This window comes from Delphinapterus leucas, chromosome 2 (assembly GCF_059928025.1).
Source record: "Delphinapterus leucas isolate spDelLeu-1000000601 "Yukka" chromosome 2, BTC_Dleu_Yukka2, whole genome shotgun sequence".
NCBI classification, from domain to species: domain Eukaryota; kingdom Metazoa; phylum Chordata; class Mammalia; order Artiodactyla; family Monodontidae; genus Delphinapterus; species Delphinapterus leucas.
In genome coordinates, this window is record NC_143130.1 from 14962801 (window position 1) to 14980550 (window position 17750).

At 40.2% G+C, this 17750-nt stretch overlaps 1 protein-coding gene across 8 annotated transcripts in view; it reads right to left on the minus strand.

Moving 5' to 3' along the window:
- Positions 1-17750, minus strand: part of PLXDC2 (plexin domain containing 2) — a 416746-nt gene that overhangs the window by 234979 nt on the left and 164017 nt on the right. For all 8 annotated transcript variants that reach the window (XR_016391880.1, XM_089906450.1, XM_022580461.3 and 5 more), the window contains exon 2: positions 15028-15239. Coding sequence is in view for 7 of the 8 variants with exons in the window: in XM_089906450.1 (XP_089762576.1) it covers positions 15028-15239 (212 nt within the window). In the remaining variant the exon portion in view is untranslated. The remainder of the gene's footprint in view (positions 1-15027; positions 15240-17750) is intronic.

Below are 17750 nucleotides of genomic sequence, written 5' to 3' on the forward strand. Positions count from 1 at the left end.
ACTTTCTAAATTCATCTCACTGGTAAGTCTAAAATGTTCTAGTCTTCCAGGAAAAACAAAAGAAGATGATTACTTGAAGAAATGTCATTGTTTAAATTACAATATTTATATGTAATTAATTGAATATATAAAAGTTTTTCTCATTATGTCTAAATACTTTTGAAAACTTGGAATATTGAATCAATCATAACCGAAGAGTATGTTTCCCATGACTCCAATTTCATACACTGTAATATTTCAGAAGAACAGAAAATAATCTTAGAAACATTCTTCAAAATAACTAGTGAAGGTGAGACCTTTAAAACCATGTTTCACTTCTTGTTTTCAATATCACGTTTACAAGAGATGTAATAGGAAGTAGTCCACCAGGACTGTACTTACATAAAATAAGTACAGAAGAAAAGGAGGACAGAAGAGAATATCTCCAAGAATCAGATTATATTTGACTGAATTCAACTCAACACATAGTATGCTTCCTCTGGGGTAGACATGAAGGCAACAGTGAGGTGCCCCTCAGAACTTGGAAATAAGATGGCCCTTTGGAAGATGACCTAGTAAGTTTATATTAATTAAGAATGTAATTAGTTGTTTGTTTTGTATATAGTAGCAATAGCATCTGGTGGCCAGGTGGCCATTAGATACATGAACCTATGGACATTTTATTTTACCATCACTGTGTTGGTCCACATGTGATTAAGGAAAAAAAAAAAAAAGAATGAACAAACAACTTTTAAGTGTTTGGATTTCTCTTGAGAAACTAGGAGATGTGGCATCATATGCCCAAATTCCCATATGGCCCCACTCTGCTGCAGCTGGGGAGCAGCTGCCATGGTCCCCATGCCCCATCATTCCCCTATATCTAGGAAGAAATTCCCTTGCAGTAAATCATGCCTCATGTGATGATATCTTTTTTTTTAAAGTTTTTTGGACTATTGTCACCATGACCCCAAGGGCTCAAATTTACCAACCAAATGTAAATCCAATGATTGTCTTTAAATATGGGACTGAAGAGTTTCAGATCACTCAGAACCCAATCAAGGCAACTGTAGTAAAATGTCAAGACAACAAATTTGGACTGCGCTAGTAATTTAGAAAGGGGAAACCTAATGTACTTCATGGAATTCGGTTTGGAGAAAGCCTATGTAAAGCGAAAGGGAGTAATCAATCCAAAAGAGTTGTTAACACAGCCATTTTAAAAAACGGAATTCAATTACTTCATGCTAGAAGTAGGCAGATATATAATCCATCAAGAAAATGGGGAGAGAGATTCCAGCTTGATCACATCACAGGGGAACTTGGAAATAGGTCTCTCCTGATTCCCGAATAATAATCCCAGGAGGTTAACGCATGGATTACTCTATTAAAGGAAGCCTGGAGCCATGGATGATTCATAAAGGAGTAAGTGGGTGCACAACCCTGGAAGGGTCCAGTGTTTTGATGAGCCTTACCCCCCGCCTCTTTTCTACCAAATGCCCAACGGCCCCTGCTCATCTAGAAGCACTATAATGCCTGCTGTCACCTGAGAAAGCCCAATTAGCACCCAAGGCAGGTGGCTTAAGAGTCACAGCAGTGGTTTCAGGTTTTCTATCATCACTGGAAGGGACAGAACTCAGTAAGGTGCTTCTTTGTTCTCTGTCTGTCTCTTTGCCTCTGTCTCCAGGTATGTGTGCTTTTGCGGCATTTCAATTTATGGTTGCCTGAGAGGGGAAGCAGAAAGAAAGGCAGCGAAGTGGATAAAACCAGCCCCAGCAGAAGCAAAGTGACTGAAGTAAGAGCAGCAGCGGCAGCAGCTTACTAAAGTCAAGGGGATACTTTTCCTGCAGGTGCACGCTTGCCTTTGCAAAGTGTGGTGGGTTCACGGCTCTGCACCAGAAGGCTACAAAGAGTCACGCTGCTGACACCAGCGTTGTTGCCGCCAGCGCTGCTGCCGCCTCTTTCTACTATTTTTGGTTGTTTTGGCAGTACACGGGCCTCTCACTGTTGTGGCCTCTCCTGTCGCGGAGCACAGGCTCCGGACGCGCAGGCCCATTGGCCATGGCTCACGGGCCCAGCCGCTAAGCGGCATGTGGGATCTTCCCGGACCGGGGCACGAACCCGCGTCCCCTGCATCGGCAGGTGGACTCTCAACCACTGCGCCACCAGGGAAGCCCCTTACTACTATTTTGTATGTGACAGTTTCAAATGTAACTCTTCAAAAATACAGTTTAGAGGGGGTAGGGGTGCAAATTTGCGCAGGAGCATGAGCTTCAATCAGCACAAGTAGAGAGGGGACTCCAGTGGAAACAAGCCCGGTTTCAAGATAGGCACTGAAGAGGCATCACTGTTCCTGCACCCGAGGAAAAGGGTTTCTACACCATGACAATGGGACACTTTCTCGGTAACCACCTTACCTTCCTTCATCCTTCATCTCTTCTTTTGCAGCAGAAAATGGTATTCAGGTCATTTGAGTGTGAAGACAAATTTACTGCCGTACAAAGAATCCCAGTGGACAAGCTATAATCACATACCCGACGTCACTACTCATTTGAATGTGGAAACAGCCAACAAAAACATCAGGCTTTTGTTGGTAATCTAGCTCTAGTCCTTGCCACATTCCATTTTACTTACAGTCCTAGCCACAAGTGAATCTTGGTTTTCTTGGTCAAAAAGGAAGTCAAGTCTCCCTATGCTTCCTGGGTTTCACGTCTAACCCTCAGTTAAATACTATTCTCCCTGCATCCAAAAAATTTTACTTCAAATCCATGAATGCTTTATGAACATCAACAAAAGATCCAGCACTGTTTCATCCCTCATGGAGGCTGTAATCTGAGTTAGATTTCCCTAGACTGGGTCTTTTGAAATAGTCTGGTCATTTCTTGGCAATATGGTTTGTAGCGATATCCATGGAGTTTCACTTGCCAAACCCTGCTTTAAATAGAGAGGCCCTTTCACTTATTCTAGAAGAGAAATTTCTCGCGTGGCCTTGTAGGAATGGAGACACAGGATAATGATTTCAGGCTACACAAGTTGTTAGTGGTAACACGAGCTTCTAGTCAAGAGAGACTTGGTGGAGAGAAAGGGCAAATTTGCCCGTAAGGGAGAAGAGGGGCCACCGAGACTGAAACAGAGCCGGGTGAACAAGGGTTTTGTGGGCATGTGCTGAAAAGGGAACAGTTAAGGAAGAGAGAATTGGGGAATCTCATTTGAGCTGCCCCATAATCTTGGGTCCACGGTCACATCTCCTTTCCAGTTTTCATAATGTCTGATCCTCTTTTTTTTCTTTTGGCAGCGCCGAGCAGCTTGCAGGATCTTAGTTCCCCGACCAGGGATCAAACCCGTGCCCCCTGCAGTGGAAGCAAGAAATCCTAACCAATCGACCACCAGGCAATTCCCTCGATCCTCATTATTTCAAAAAATCCATTATGATTTGATTTCCTTCATTGTGTCTCATCCTTACCTTCCAGAACAATAATCTAAAGAACATATTTAAAGCTTAAGGCATTCACTGAAGCAAGAGAGTCTTGGCCAGTCCTCCAGGTAGCTGTTTAATTTTTACTGCCTCCATGAAAAAAAAAATACTGGTTTTTGCTCAGAGAGATAAGTGCCTAAGTGTAAGGTAAAAGGGGCTATCCAGCCACCGTTTATTTTCCCCCACTGAGGTAATTTTTATTTACAGTGATTAGGAATAACGTACACACATGTATGTGCGCACACACACACACAGAACATGCACACACATACATTTACAAATCACTAAAATTTCTACTTATAGGCTTTGAAAAATATCTATAGTTTATAGCAACCTTGCCTACACATAAAGATTTTTAAAACCACCACCTACAATGCCAAGTTCTTTGGTTTTTAATTTTGCAACTGCAGCCCAAAGGAAGACAATGATACATTGGTATGGAGGCTACTGGGCAGATGGCAGATCACTGGTGGAAAGCACTGCTAGAAAAAAAAGGGACAAAGTGAGAAAATTAATGTTTGTCCCAGATTCTGCTTCTGTTCTGTCAACCCGCTCCTCGCTTTGTTTCAGGGACTGTTTCAAAGTTGGAAATCATTTTCTCTTACCAGATTCTTTATTACCAGCACTTAAAAAGTCAATAGACAATCAGGAGGAACAGTCTCACAGTCATTTACCCCTTACTCTAATTTGCATTCACAAGTGATCACCAGCTGGAAAAAAAAAATGCCCTTTGAAGATGTTTAAACATTTTTCTTAAGGAGATAAAAACGTAGAGTTTTTTTTCTTTTGTCCTTTTATGCAAATGATTTAAATGCAGAAAATGTCAACCATTCTCCTTTTAATAACAAAGTAAGAAATACACCTTTACAAAGCAAAATTAAAAAAAAAATCCTTGAAGTGGCAGTTATGATTGTTCAGTGACTAAACTGCCTGAATAAAGCATGTCATATACATTTGAAATATGCTCAGACCATAGCAAACCTCTTCGATGAGGCAAAATAACATTTTAACCGTCATGGCAAAAGTGATTTTGATTTCTATTTAAATTCTTTGTGGACCAGTAAGTAATTGAACTGCAGCTGCTTTCTTTCTAAAGTCTTCTGCCTAAATAGAGCCACGTTGGATGGGCTGTTGGCAGGGGCAAAGAAGGGGGGCTTTTGAATGTACTGATTATTTTATTTCCTTAGGTTTATGGTGGAAAATATTACTTTCCACAGAGTTTTTAAGGGACAGTGAAAATACAAAGATTTGTCTAAAATTTTTGTTTACTTTTAGAAGATAGTTTTTTATCACTAGGTCCAATTAGTGACGTGAGAAAAATTTCTAATGAATACTTATTATTTTGGCCTGGCACATTTCTGTATTTATTCATAAAGTTGTTTTCTTACAGTTTGAATTGCACCCTTCCCATCTGAATATGACATGCTTCTGTTCTGGTAAAGATTAATCCCATTCACTTTAAAAATAATAAAGAGATATCTGATTCCTCAATGGACAGAGAAAGATGACAAGTCATTCTTTGTTCAGTTGGTATTTAAGAACGAGAAAACTGATTGTTTATACTTGATTTTTAAGATAACAGATCATTCTACAACACTATTTACAACGAACAAATTAACTGTTTTGAGTTTCTTGGAAAGGTTTGTTAGTGTTCCCTGTAAACATTTTCGAAAATGAAATTTTAAATCACCTTCTGCTCTATTGACAGAACAAGTAAAGATTTGCATTCAAATATGAACACTGTGCAAAGCACTATAACCTAAGAAAATTGGACAATATTATAACCTAAACGGTCCTTAGAGAAAAAAATCTGACAATCATAAATCATGACATTCATCTTTGAAAATTATAAAAATTTCCAGAATAGAATTCATGAAACCTTAAAAAGTTAGGCAGTGTTATATTTAAGTGGAAAATCCTATCACAAGACGAAATATTTTTAGTTTTGGAAGTATTTACCTAAAAGGCTTCTTTAATAAAAGGTGCTGTGACTAAATGAAATGTTTAACTTCAACAGTAAGAAATTTGCTTTGCAAGTTTTCGTTTCAAATTCCTTTGGTGACAAGTTGGATCTGCACTGTGAATGCAAAATAATATAGATGGATAGATGATTGATAGAGATATTGTCTAAAAGGTGAATGTTAGTGTTCTCCATAGCTTTGCTTTTTAAGCTAAAGATTGTATAAATATATGAAGTTTACAAAAAGAGCTAGAAATTACTTGTAAAAGAGAAATAGTTTCAGCAGTATTTAATCCATTCATTCAATTCAGTGCCATGGATTCCACACTATTATTTCAATTTAATAGCTCAGGCTTGAAATACCATACAGAAAATAGCTCAAAACAACTGTTCCCAAGGGCTGCAAAGTTCAATTCTTCTCTTGTTTCTAGACAGATTCAGACATCTATGCATCGCTGGGACATGAACAGAAAGGTTTTCTTTCAGGCATACACAAAAAGAAAATTAAGGCTGTCTCTGTTCATTCCGAATGTTAGCCACCCCTCCTCAAAAGGACCTTTGGCTATTTGATACCTTCCTTAATAGAGTACAGGGTGGCACATTAGCAAATTTATCACAAATGCAAAAGCAAAGAATATGAATATGCATATGCATGCTTTGTTATAAAGAGACCTTATCTACCTTAAAACTGCTTCGGAAATATAAGATGAGATAAAAGTCCCCTGAACACTTAGCAAAATATATTATACATCATTGCTTAAGAATAAAAATATACTTTTTTCATACTGTAAGTTTAAATCATCAGGAATTTTTAAACACCTCCTATATATGTAATGGCCCACCTATGTGTAGAGCTAATAATGTTTCCATAGAAGTCACAGTATTTGGCAAAGACACATGAGACATCTTTGACAAAGGTCCATAGAAACTTCTGGGTGCCACACAAAATTACAGATAATCATTGTTTACCAGAGTCCTAGTCTTTATTTTTCCAAAACATTGGTACTGAGTTGTAGAGTGCACATTAATTTGTTAGATAAAATAAACGGCAACGACTTGGTGTGATTTAGTGCACTCAGTTGGTGTTAGTATTCCTAAAATTAAGTAAGTTCACATCATAGGGGCTGGCAGATTCATTATGCGACAAACCTTCACGGGAATAAGGAGTGGCCCCGACACTTCTCCAGATGTAGTAATAAAAATCATACTATTGGCATGACTGTACCAACTCAGACTTATTTAGTCTTTGAGCTACAATCACTTTATTATTCTGTTTCTGATTCTGAAAATATCACATAAAAGACTAGTCCTTGGGCTTCCCTGGTGGTGCAGTGGTTGAGAGTCCACCTGCCGATGCAGGGGACACGGGTTCGTGCCCCGGTCCGAGAAGATCCCACATGCTGCAGAGCGGCTGGGCCCGTGAGCCATGGCCGCTGAGCCTGCGCGTCTGGAGTCTGTGCTCCACAACGGGAGAGGCCACAACTGTGAGAGGCCCACGTACCGCAAAAAAAAAAAAGACTAGTCCTTAAGACATAATCCATTAGTATAGAACGGGATTGTCCAGTGAATGACCCCCAAAACTATCTCTCTGTTGCCCAGAAGCTAGATAGCTGAGAAGATAAGCTATGCACCTAGAAAGGAGAAGACTGAGACTGAGCTCAACATTCCATGGAACCTGGCACCCCCAACCCAAGTGCTGGCACTTCCTAAACTGCCGGCAGGTCAGCCTGGGCTGCTTGGTGCTTGACCTTGGGTATGTATTTCCCCTGTGCAATGCTCCTCTCAGACTTGTCCAATAAAGAGGAGAAGCAAACAGGACACAGCCCTGCCTGGACCACTGTCCACTGGGGGACACATCCATGAGCTGCCAGGAGAACAGAGGACTCGAGCACCTGCTGGCTTTTTTGCTCCTGAGTTCCAGCCCATCCTTCACCCTGAGCCCTTTCCTCAATGTGCAAAGACTGGACACATTCTGGAATAGCAAACAATTAGCCTGATTCTTCAGCAGGATTTTAAAAAATCAATTAGATAAAGATCTAGACCTATTACACTAAACAGTACTATAATTTTGATAATGAAAATAATAATTTTCATGAAAGTGTATTTTAAATGTCCTGTTGGAAGTTAGACTGGAGAAAGAAGAAAAATAAGATTGCAAGATGACAAAGTAGAAATTCTACTGGTTAACCTGGAGTTCCTTACATTAGAAGTTCCTTATCACTGCCCTAATTAATGCAAAGAAAGGCAGAGGACATGACACAGTCCTCATGAATGGCTAGGAAACTGAGGTAGGAAAAACTCAATGCCAGATTCTTATAATTAATCTCAGGGTCCTGGTGAGGGGAGGACCTCTCTTTGTATATGGAGAATGTAAGAATATTACATTATATGATATTTCATATGATATTTCTCTTCGTATATGGAAAATGCAAGAATATTATTCTAAAATATAATTCTTGTTCTAAAAATAAATTATATGACTAACACACTTAATAATTTTACAACCTGTATTTATCATTCCGAAGACTATTTCCATGCTCTTACCGTAAGTAAATTCAATTAACTAACAGTGAAGCATCATAGAGATAATTCAGTTATTCTTTATGGAACTCTCTGAAGTACAGTTATGGATCTTTTTTCATTTTTGTTCCAATAACGAGCTGACATGTCAAGCTAAGAATAATCTATAATTGAGCAAGATATATGATACTCTATTTTAATCCTCATTATCTTTTTAGAGGGTGAGCAATAATTGCAGATAATTTCTGCCTGATTTACTATTTTCAGTGGATTTTCTTCTTTGAAAACTAAAAGTCATCATCAATATTCTAAAAGCAAATGGATGGGATTAAATCATAAGTTTGAAACTGTGTTTTTCCAGTTTCCAAAACAAAAGAAGTTGAAACAGATTTTGTTGTCAGTTCACATACAACCTTTGGCAATACAGAGTTGAAGAGATGAGGCCAATTCCCAACCCATGTGAGATGGGTGCTTGTCAAGGTTGTAGCAGGCCACACTGCCAGGGAAGGAAATGACCAGGATCTGCAATTGACCCTCGGAATCAAGCAAGCACCAGAAGTTTGGGTAAAACTTCAGTCATCGTGGTTAATGTAAGTTATCGATTAGAAATCTAAATATTCCTGAAATTCATATGCTCATCAATAGCATTCCTCTAACTACTGTCTCATTTCAGCTCACAATAATTCTCATCTAAATTTATTTCATCTTCCCACCCCTTAGATTTGGGCTTTCAGATCCACTCCTCACTCATTTTTGGGGCACCAATACAATCTTGCCTTTCTCTATTTAAAATATTCAATAGCTTCCAAGTTCCTTCCTGATAAATCCCAAACACCTTAGCATAGCATTAGGAACTGAACATTTGTGTCTCTCAAAAATTCACATGTTGATACCTAACCCCCCAATGTGATGGTACTTAGGAGGTGGGACCTTTAGAAAGTGATTAGGTTATGAGGGTAGAGCCTTCATCAGTGGGGTTAGTGTCCTTACAAATGAGATCCCTAGAGAGCTTTCTAGCTCCTTTAGCCATGGGAGGACACAGCAGAAAGACAGCCCCCTACGAACCAGAAAGTGGGGTCTCATCAGACACCAAATCTGCCAGCTCTTTGATTTTGGACTCCCAGCCTACAGAACTGTGAGAAATAAATTTGCTGTTTAAGCCACCCAGTCTATGGTATTTTTGTTATAGCAGCCTGAATGGACTAAGACACATAGCATAACGGAGTTTAAAAGTCTTTCCCCGCTTACCAGTGCAAAACTCTCTGGCTAGAAATACCTTGATACCTGGCTACCGTCTAACTCTCTCTCCATGATGTGGTTCAGATGACACCTTGTCTCTCTTCATTAATCCTGGCTCTCTACAGAATAAGGGTCTTCCTCTGGGTGCTGATTAACTTATGCAGTATTTCTGCTCCTTTTTAATCACATGCTCTCACAATGCTTTCCTTCTCATCTTTTGTGGAAGGCAATCTGACACTTACATGCATTTAGGAAATTTCAATTCATTCGAGTTAAATAAGTGTGTTTCCTCAGGATTATCTGAGTCTTCCCTTTGCACAGCTCTCTGCTTCTGCAACCACAGATGGATGCCTCTGAAAGTTTAAGATTCCCCTAAGATGGAAATGCTTCATTAAAAAAATCTACACCAGCTTTTACATTCATAAAAAATATAGTAAAAGAACTGTTCAGTATCAGGTGGTACTTTTCTTTCTTTTGAAAAATGTCACAAATCTGCATTAGCACATTCTTCTCATCTGTAAGTACTGTCTTCCATGAGTTCACTGAGCAAAACAGTGGCCTGAAGAAAGAATCAGCACAGCAGTATTCTGCAAATTTTCATTATTTCTGTGAAATGGGATGATGTGTCTTATTACTACCCTACATTTATATTCAGTACTGTTATCGTCAGATCTCTGAAACTGAGGAAGCATATCTACGCTTGAGACACATGAGCAGTAGGATTTCATTATCTAAGAATATTCTGATGTATTCTCTGTACTGCAAACATACCATGGAGATTATGCCCACATGGGACATTATGAAATTTGCCTTTGCTTTGTAAAATATCTCAAAGTAACAGCATTCTCTTTTAGATGAAGGATTTTCCAGTGACTTCTTTCCTGTCAAATAGAATACCTAGTTATGAACTGCAATAAAATATTAGAACACACACAATAACCTGTGTGCGGCAATTGGCAATTGGTAGCTTTTTAAAGAAATATATTATAGAATTTGTGACAATATGATACAGATACAACTGGCAGTGTGCCACAGCAGACGATCAAAAAAAGAGTTTTTACATGTGCATTTAAGTGGAAACACAGTGGACCTGTAGCTTTTAGCTACTTCTATTGCACATATTTGCTAACCATTTTCCACTGTACTTTCCTCAGATATGAACTTTAATGCGATCATAGGTGATAAAATTGTTAGATATGCCTGCAAGTTTTATTTGGTACAAGAATGAGAAATCCACAAGATATGTTGTTGGTAGGCACTGCAATTTAATCTAAGATTTTTCAGAAATCTATATCCTCAAAACTAAGAGCTAAATCTGCTCTGTGCTCTAACTCCTTGCAATGCAAAGTGTCGCCTGTAGTTTAGCCGCATCTGCATCACCGGAGAGGTGCTGGTCTAGCTCACAACGTCTGAGTCAGTTTGGATCATGGAGCTACACTTATATGATCCATAAACCTTATTTTTCATCTTCCCTTCTTCAAGTTATCCAGGTACTTTTGAATCGAAGCCAAAAAAATAAAAATCACACTTGACAATCCTTTTCAGAAACATTTTCATTGTCCCAAGAGAGGGAATATGAAGTTCCAAATGCTGCATGTGAAAAAGTGGGAAAAAAACACACATTTGGTTCCATGTGTTAGAAAGGACTGATTTCTGTAAAGTGAAGAACTGTAAGTTACCAACAGCATTACACAGGAATAAGCTGAGGAAACTGAGCTTTATGAAGACGAATAATTCTCACCAAACACTGCTCAGTCCCTCTCCATCCCATAGGGCGCCCTTGAGGCTGCAAGAGCTCCACCCTAGAAGACGGAAGGGCAGCCAGCAGCGAGGTGGAGATCCACGTGCTGCTCGTCCATGCATGTGTCCCTGCGGTCATGGAATTCACTGAAGGCTGCTCAAGCATGGCCAAGTCATGAATGGAATTCAATCTAACCTGAAAGTCCCTGAAGCCCTTATATTCCCAAAGTAATTACAAAAAGCATGCTAGTGACTGCTTTTAATACCTACTAATCAGGGGGAAGTACTCTTCTTTTTTTTTTTTTTTTTTGCGGTACGTGGGCCTCTCACTGTTGTGGTCTCTCCCGTTGTGGAGCACAGGCTCCGGACGCGCAGGCTCAGTGGCCATGGCTCACGGGCCCAGCCGCTCTGCGGCATGTGGGATCTTCCCGGACCGGGGCACGAACCCATGTCCCCTGCATCGGCAGGCGGACTCTTGGACTCTCAACCACTGCGCCACCAGGGAAGCCCAGTACTCTTCTTTTGACTTGCCCAAGTGGTTATACATCCACATGAACAGAGGAGGTACAAGAATAAAGGTCTCATGTAAAATAAAATGCAGATCGACAGTGGCACTTGCCAAATGTTGAGTCCCCACTTATTCATCAGGAAATACAAACTGTTTCAAAACATCTTTATAGCTTCACGAAAAGAATATGAAAAAAAGAAAACAATGACAACAGCAATGAAACTTCAATTGGAAGATTCTTTAACTGGGATACTAAGTTTTACAGTCCCTCCATTATCTGTTCTTGTGCAGAGCCAGGAAAAATACTGTCAAGTACCAAGTTAAGAAAATAACAGCTTTTGTTTATTTCAGAGTGAATTTGTGCCAAAATAGTAAATATGCTATTGTCTTTTGTTTTTGTCTTTGTTCAGTGAAAGTGGGATACAAAGTCTAGACAATGGCAGACGTTGGGGAGAACATGCACAGGAATGCCATTCTGGGCGGTTTAAGTCTCACTGGGATACAAATTATTTTAACAGCCACTGCTACAATCAGGGCTCTCAGGCCAAATAATTCTGATTCCTGACATCGACTCTGGAAGCTTCTAAAAGGCAAAAGCATACACAGTCGTTCATGCTCATTGCTTATATTAAGCAACATAAATCAAAATGCTATTCCTAAAACATAAGAAAGGTCTTGTCACGATGCCCAGCACAGAGCAATCACTCTATAACCATTTGCTTCCTTTCTTTCTTATTTCCATTTAACTCAATCGGGCAAAAGTATTTTCCCCAAAAGAGACGCAACAGTTTTCAAAAATACTATTTCAAGGGCCAGGATAAGTAAACTTTACAGAGAAGTTTCTGATGTAGGCTTTTGCTTCCAGAACTAGTGGTGGTGCTGAGGGGTGACTTATGGGACTTTAGATCCCCAATAATCTCCATCAATCCCCAGTACCCCATAAAAATAAACTCAAAATAAAAGCAGTCCTCTTGTTATGAAATCTAGCTTCAAGACGAGTCCCCTTTCAGCCAGACTGAAACCCTGAAGTTACTCTATCGATATTCAGGTGCTACAGTTATCCAAAATCATTACATAATCAAACAGCCATTTATTTTTCCTTCTATTAGAGGAAGCAAAGCCAAGTAGTAAGGCTAAATCTTGAGAGCTGGGCAGTCCTGGGTTTGAATGCCAGCCCTTTACTCATTAATGAGAGACCTTAGGAAAAATACTCAACCTAAAACTGAAAGTACCCTCATGTTAATCACTGAGATTAGCCAGTGAAACTGGGGATGCATATCTCAGCAGGCTGATGTAGGGACCAGATAAGATGATGACCATACAGCACCTGGCAGGTCTTAGCACCAAGTGAGTGCTCAGTGAATAGCTCCCTGCATCATCCTTCCTCCTTTTTACTGATTCAAAATCTCTGACATTACATGGTCTCCCGAAGAAAAAGAGAAAAACTGGCTGAATAACAAAATCATGGCTATACTAACAACTAGAATTGTACTGATACTTTGGGGAGTGTTAATATATCCCTGAGCAAAAGGATTTTCTATTTTACAAATGATTAGAAAAATTCAGCATCCTGCACGGAGATCACAGAGTTCTAGGAGTCTGTGCTCTCTCCCTTTAATCTCAATAGGTTACTAGTTCTGGGCAAAGAGGAAACATCTCTGCTTCTGTTCAGCTCTCCTTTCTTTATGCTGCACCCTGGCTCAAGAGCAGCCCAGGGAGGAACTGTGTTGCCTACCCTGAGTTGTTACCACGACATTGTTGCCAAAATAGCAGGTACTCTGCAGGAGTCAGAAGAGCCTCTTACAGATATTATATGACTTCTGCTCCTGGCACATCCTCTGTTGTCTGTTAAGGGCCTGACGGGGGCAGTCAGGGACCACCAGAGTCACAAACTAACTAAGGCGATGGAGAGGGGTTTTGAAAATCTTCGGGCTCTCAAATAAAGAGAATCCCAATGGCCTGTGCTTCATTTCTGAAGATTCCTCTCACCATGAGGGAACAAAATGATGCTTTGATACCATCTGCAGAACTATGTCATACCTGTTTCATGAAGTTGAGTTCTTTTCCTAAATAATGAGTATTTCAGGGCAGTAAAAAGAATGCTGCCTGGTTCTTTAAAATAGTAACGTGTTAGCTGGGACATAGTAGGAACTAAACCTTCAGATTGAGAGAATATACAAACGGACAATGTCCAGACCATGGATAACAACAGAACTCTGACCCCAACCTCTAGAGCAACCAGTCCAGGGAGCCAAAACACAATCCTGGCAGCCATCGGCCCAGAAGGGGCAGGACTTGATTAAAAACTGATGGTTTCTCTATTTTTTGTCCCTATGCCCAACTCTGGACCAACCACAGAAAGCCATGTATGTTCCCCAATCACATGAGATGCTCGGCTTCTGATCAGCCTACCTCCAGCTTCTCCGTGCCAACAACCTCTAATCAGAGCACACCTGGAGCCTTCTCTTTTTTTAATGGAAAAACTTTCCCACTCCCCTGCCTGCTTTTGAGTCTCTGCCAAAGGCAAGTGATAGAGGCTCACTCCATTGCTACAACAAACTGAATAAATAGCTTCTGTTCTCATTTGAATGGTTTTTGCTTAGTTCCATAAGATTCACTTGTTTGTGTCTGTTATATCTAGTATACTAACAAGATCATATTTTAGGATTTGCAATGCTAAGGCTATGGAAACTTAAGCAATGCAATACCACCCTTGAGGCTTCTGGGCAACCCCAAAATCTGCCTAGAATGTGCCTTCAGCAGCCTTCCCTACTCGCCAAACCCACCTCCAACCGTCCTTCTCTTTCCAATTTGTGGCTCCAATTATCACAAAGAATTATGTAAAGTAATAGAGTGACCAACCATCAGTTTGCCCAGAACTGCCCCATTTTAGGCACTGAAAGTTCTACATCCCAGGAAACCCCTCAGTCCCAGGTAAACTGGGACAGTTGGTCACCATGCAAGACTCCTCATAATGCCATGCCGTTCTAAGACTCAGCCTTTGCAGATGTAATTCGTTCTGCCAGCAATCTTCTCTTTTACCATCGACAAATTATCAACCTGGTGAGCTCCTCTCAATCTGCCGAGCCCGAGCCTAAGTGCCCACTCCTAGGCCTCTTTGACAACAGCCCATCCCCTAATCCCAAGCAGATAATCATCCCCTCCTCTACGCCACACTGGCGTATACTTTTGCGCATATCACACGGCATAGGGATGAGTTGGTTACGGCGTTTAGACTTTCTGACCCTGTTACACAATCATCTCCTTGCAGGCAGGAGGTGGACTGTATTTCCCTTTGTGTCTCCTCACTGACGTCATCACAGCAACCCCATGTTTGTCTGTTTCCTGAGTAAGTGCATTTGTGGGTGATTAAATGGCTTAGCTATTATTTATTTTATTTATGTAACATAATTATAATTACTTATTGAATTCCTGAATATTAACAAATTAATTATTTATTAATGAATTAAATTGATCCTCTACAAAAAAGTCCATAAGTTCCAGATTGAGCCAAAGGGACAGCTTATAAATATTGATACATATGTGGAAGTTGGGTGCCTCGTAAGAAATATACTTATTAATCCATTTCAATTACCCAGATCATTGACCTACCTCAATCTGGGTGGTGTTGTCCTGCCCGTCGTCCAGGAGCAGGTCCGTGAATCCTCTGGGCTCTGGGGAGTCTTGGCCCAGGCTGGCTCGGTTTGAGTCTACCGCCTTGAGAGAATCCAAGTGCCTTTTCCACCGGTGGCTGAATGCATGGGAATCCACCTCCACCTCCTCTTCTGTTTGTGGGAAGGCCTGAGCAACCTGATAGTGCCAATCTGTTTGAAAAAAAAAAAAAACGATTTACCACCTGTTATGCATCATTTGCATGCTTTCTAATAGAGAAGAAAAATATTCTGCTAGTCATAAGAAGAGGAAACTAACTCATAACAGTGAAATCTGTTTAACTGTAATATTTTTGAGTTGGTATGAATATCTCCGAGTAGAATGCAATTTTAGGACACACTGTGATAAGTCGTGACAATGGTTAATGTGCACATCCAGCAGAGTCCCTAAAACAGTTGTGCAGCCCTAAAGTAATGCACTTTTATTCCCTTCCTTGCCCGTCCTTCACACACACCCTTCATAAACATTCTCTAGTTGTTCTGAGAAAACAAACTACAATCCAAACAAAGGAATGAAACTAAATGATTCCCAGCACATCTGAAAATACGAATCAGACATTAATAACTTGTGAGTTTATATTATTTCATGTGAGTTATGCTGGGTAGCAGAGAGAAAACAGAGCATTTGAATGGGTTAAATAATACATGGAATGGCCTTTGTGCAAACGTGCTAACCTGCCTTGTAGCTCACAAGTCAGACTTGGTTCATTGCTGAACTCATTTAATAAGCCACGTCCTCGGGAGGCATCACAAACGCTCTTGCTCATTTGAGCTGTTCTCACCTTGGAATCTTGTCAGGGTGGTAAAGGATGACAGTGATAGGCACTTAGAGAAATGGATGGGAAGGCAAGGAGATCAAATCACAAGGGTATTTTAAAGCCATCTGCAGGGACTGACCTTGCTGACCCAGCTCATTCTGCTACTACAGGAGGGAAAATTAGATTTAATCATTACTCCTAGTCTTTCATTTCAGTGGGTCAGCAGGGGAAGGTGTTCCACAAGTATGGGAAATTCAGTGTCTGACCAAGAACAGTTCTCCTCTAGGCAACTATTACCAAAAGATACGAATTGACAGGCTTTATAACTGGCAGGATATGGGTTCAAAAAGCGCTAAGAGAGCAGTGATTTAATTACAGCTGTGAGGTTCCCATCAATACAAGAACGTTCCAAGAAACAAAAATGTATTTAATGAAGCTTATAATACCATTAAATCAGTTACTTAGAACTCTAATAACCAAGTTAAGGCTTCCACTACTAATCACATGCAAATGGTCTAAAATACCTCCCTCTGAACTCAGAAAGATGCTAATCATTCTTCTAGAGGGGCTATTCTTTGATTTCACTGTGGATTTAAATGATCTGCCACTGCCTAAAGCCTTATTGGATACAGTCTAGAGTGATGCACTACCACAGTGTTGGCAATCTAGACTTTTCCATGGGCTTGTAGAATATTAGAGCTTAAAAGAGTCATGGAGATGGAAATGGCTAAAAATTCCACAGAAAGGAACCCTAGAGCCAGAAAATGTAGCACTGTGCTCAATTCACAGAATAGCTAGTTGTAGGCTAGGAAAAAACCCAGGTACATAGAGGGTTTATCATGGTCCCCTCCCACCTTCCACACAGTAAATGTTCAATATGTATGTCTAATGAGTATTTTACAGAAAATATTTCTTTTCTGTTTGTTTGTTATAAATTTATTTATTTTTGGCTGCATTGGGTCTTCGTTGCGGTGCGCGGGCTTCTCATTGCGATGGCTTCTCTTGTTGTGGAACACGGGCTCTAGGCATGCAGGCTTCAGTAGTTGTGGCATGCGAGCTCAACAGTTGTGGCTCTGGGGTGCAGACTCAGTAGTTGTGGTGCACGGGCTTAGTTGCTCTGCAGCGTGTGGGATCTTCCCAGACCAGTGCTCAAACCCGTGTCCCTTGCACTGGCTGGCAGATTCTTAACCACTGCACCACCAGGGAAGGCCCGAAAATTTTTCTTTTTTAAGGTGTTGTCCCCACTGGACATTGAATAATACTCAATAAATGTTTGTTGACTGACCAAATGAATGAATAAATTGTAGACAGTCTCTCTGGAGCAAAAATGATAGGACCAGGCACAATTAAGTACGGAAGAAATACTGTACAAGGATTCAGGAGACCTGGGGTAGAATTCTTTCTGTTAGGTTTGCTGAATAGGGGATATTGCATGATTTACAAAACTCTCTGTGCTTTAGTTACCCTATATTTCAAATGGAAATGAAAATATCTTACCTGCAAAAGCAGACAGTTTTTCCTGAGTATGTGCCAGGTTCTAAGACTTATGATTCTAGGCAAAGCTACATAAAGCAATTTTATTTGCTTTATTTAGATATCCTGCCTCATTACCAAAAATATATGAGGCAGCTTACAACAAAAGTATACAATAAAGTTTTATAACAACCAGATAAGGCCTCGTAGCACAACACTCAGATTAAACTTTAGAGCTGTGCATTCACCTTGCACTAGGGGTGGTGGCTATCTGAATACAAACAATCATGTAGGAACAACTGAAAATCTATAGGATCCTTACTAGAATGTCTGTGCAGATAAGAAAGATAGCAAATATCATGTAGTCAATGGATTAAACAGTCCTAGATATAAAAATATTATTTTAAACAAATCACAGAAAGGGAAAGTCTCC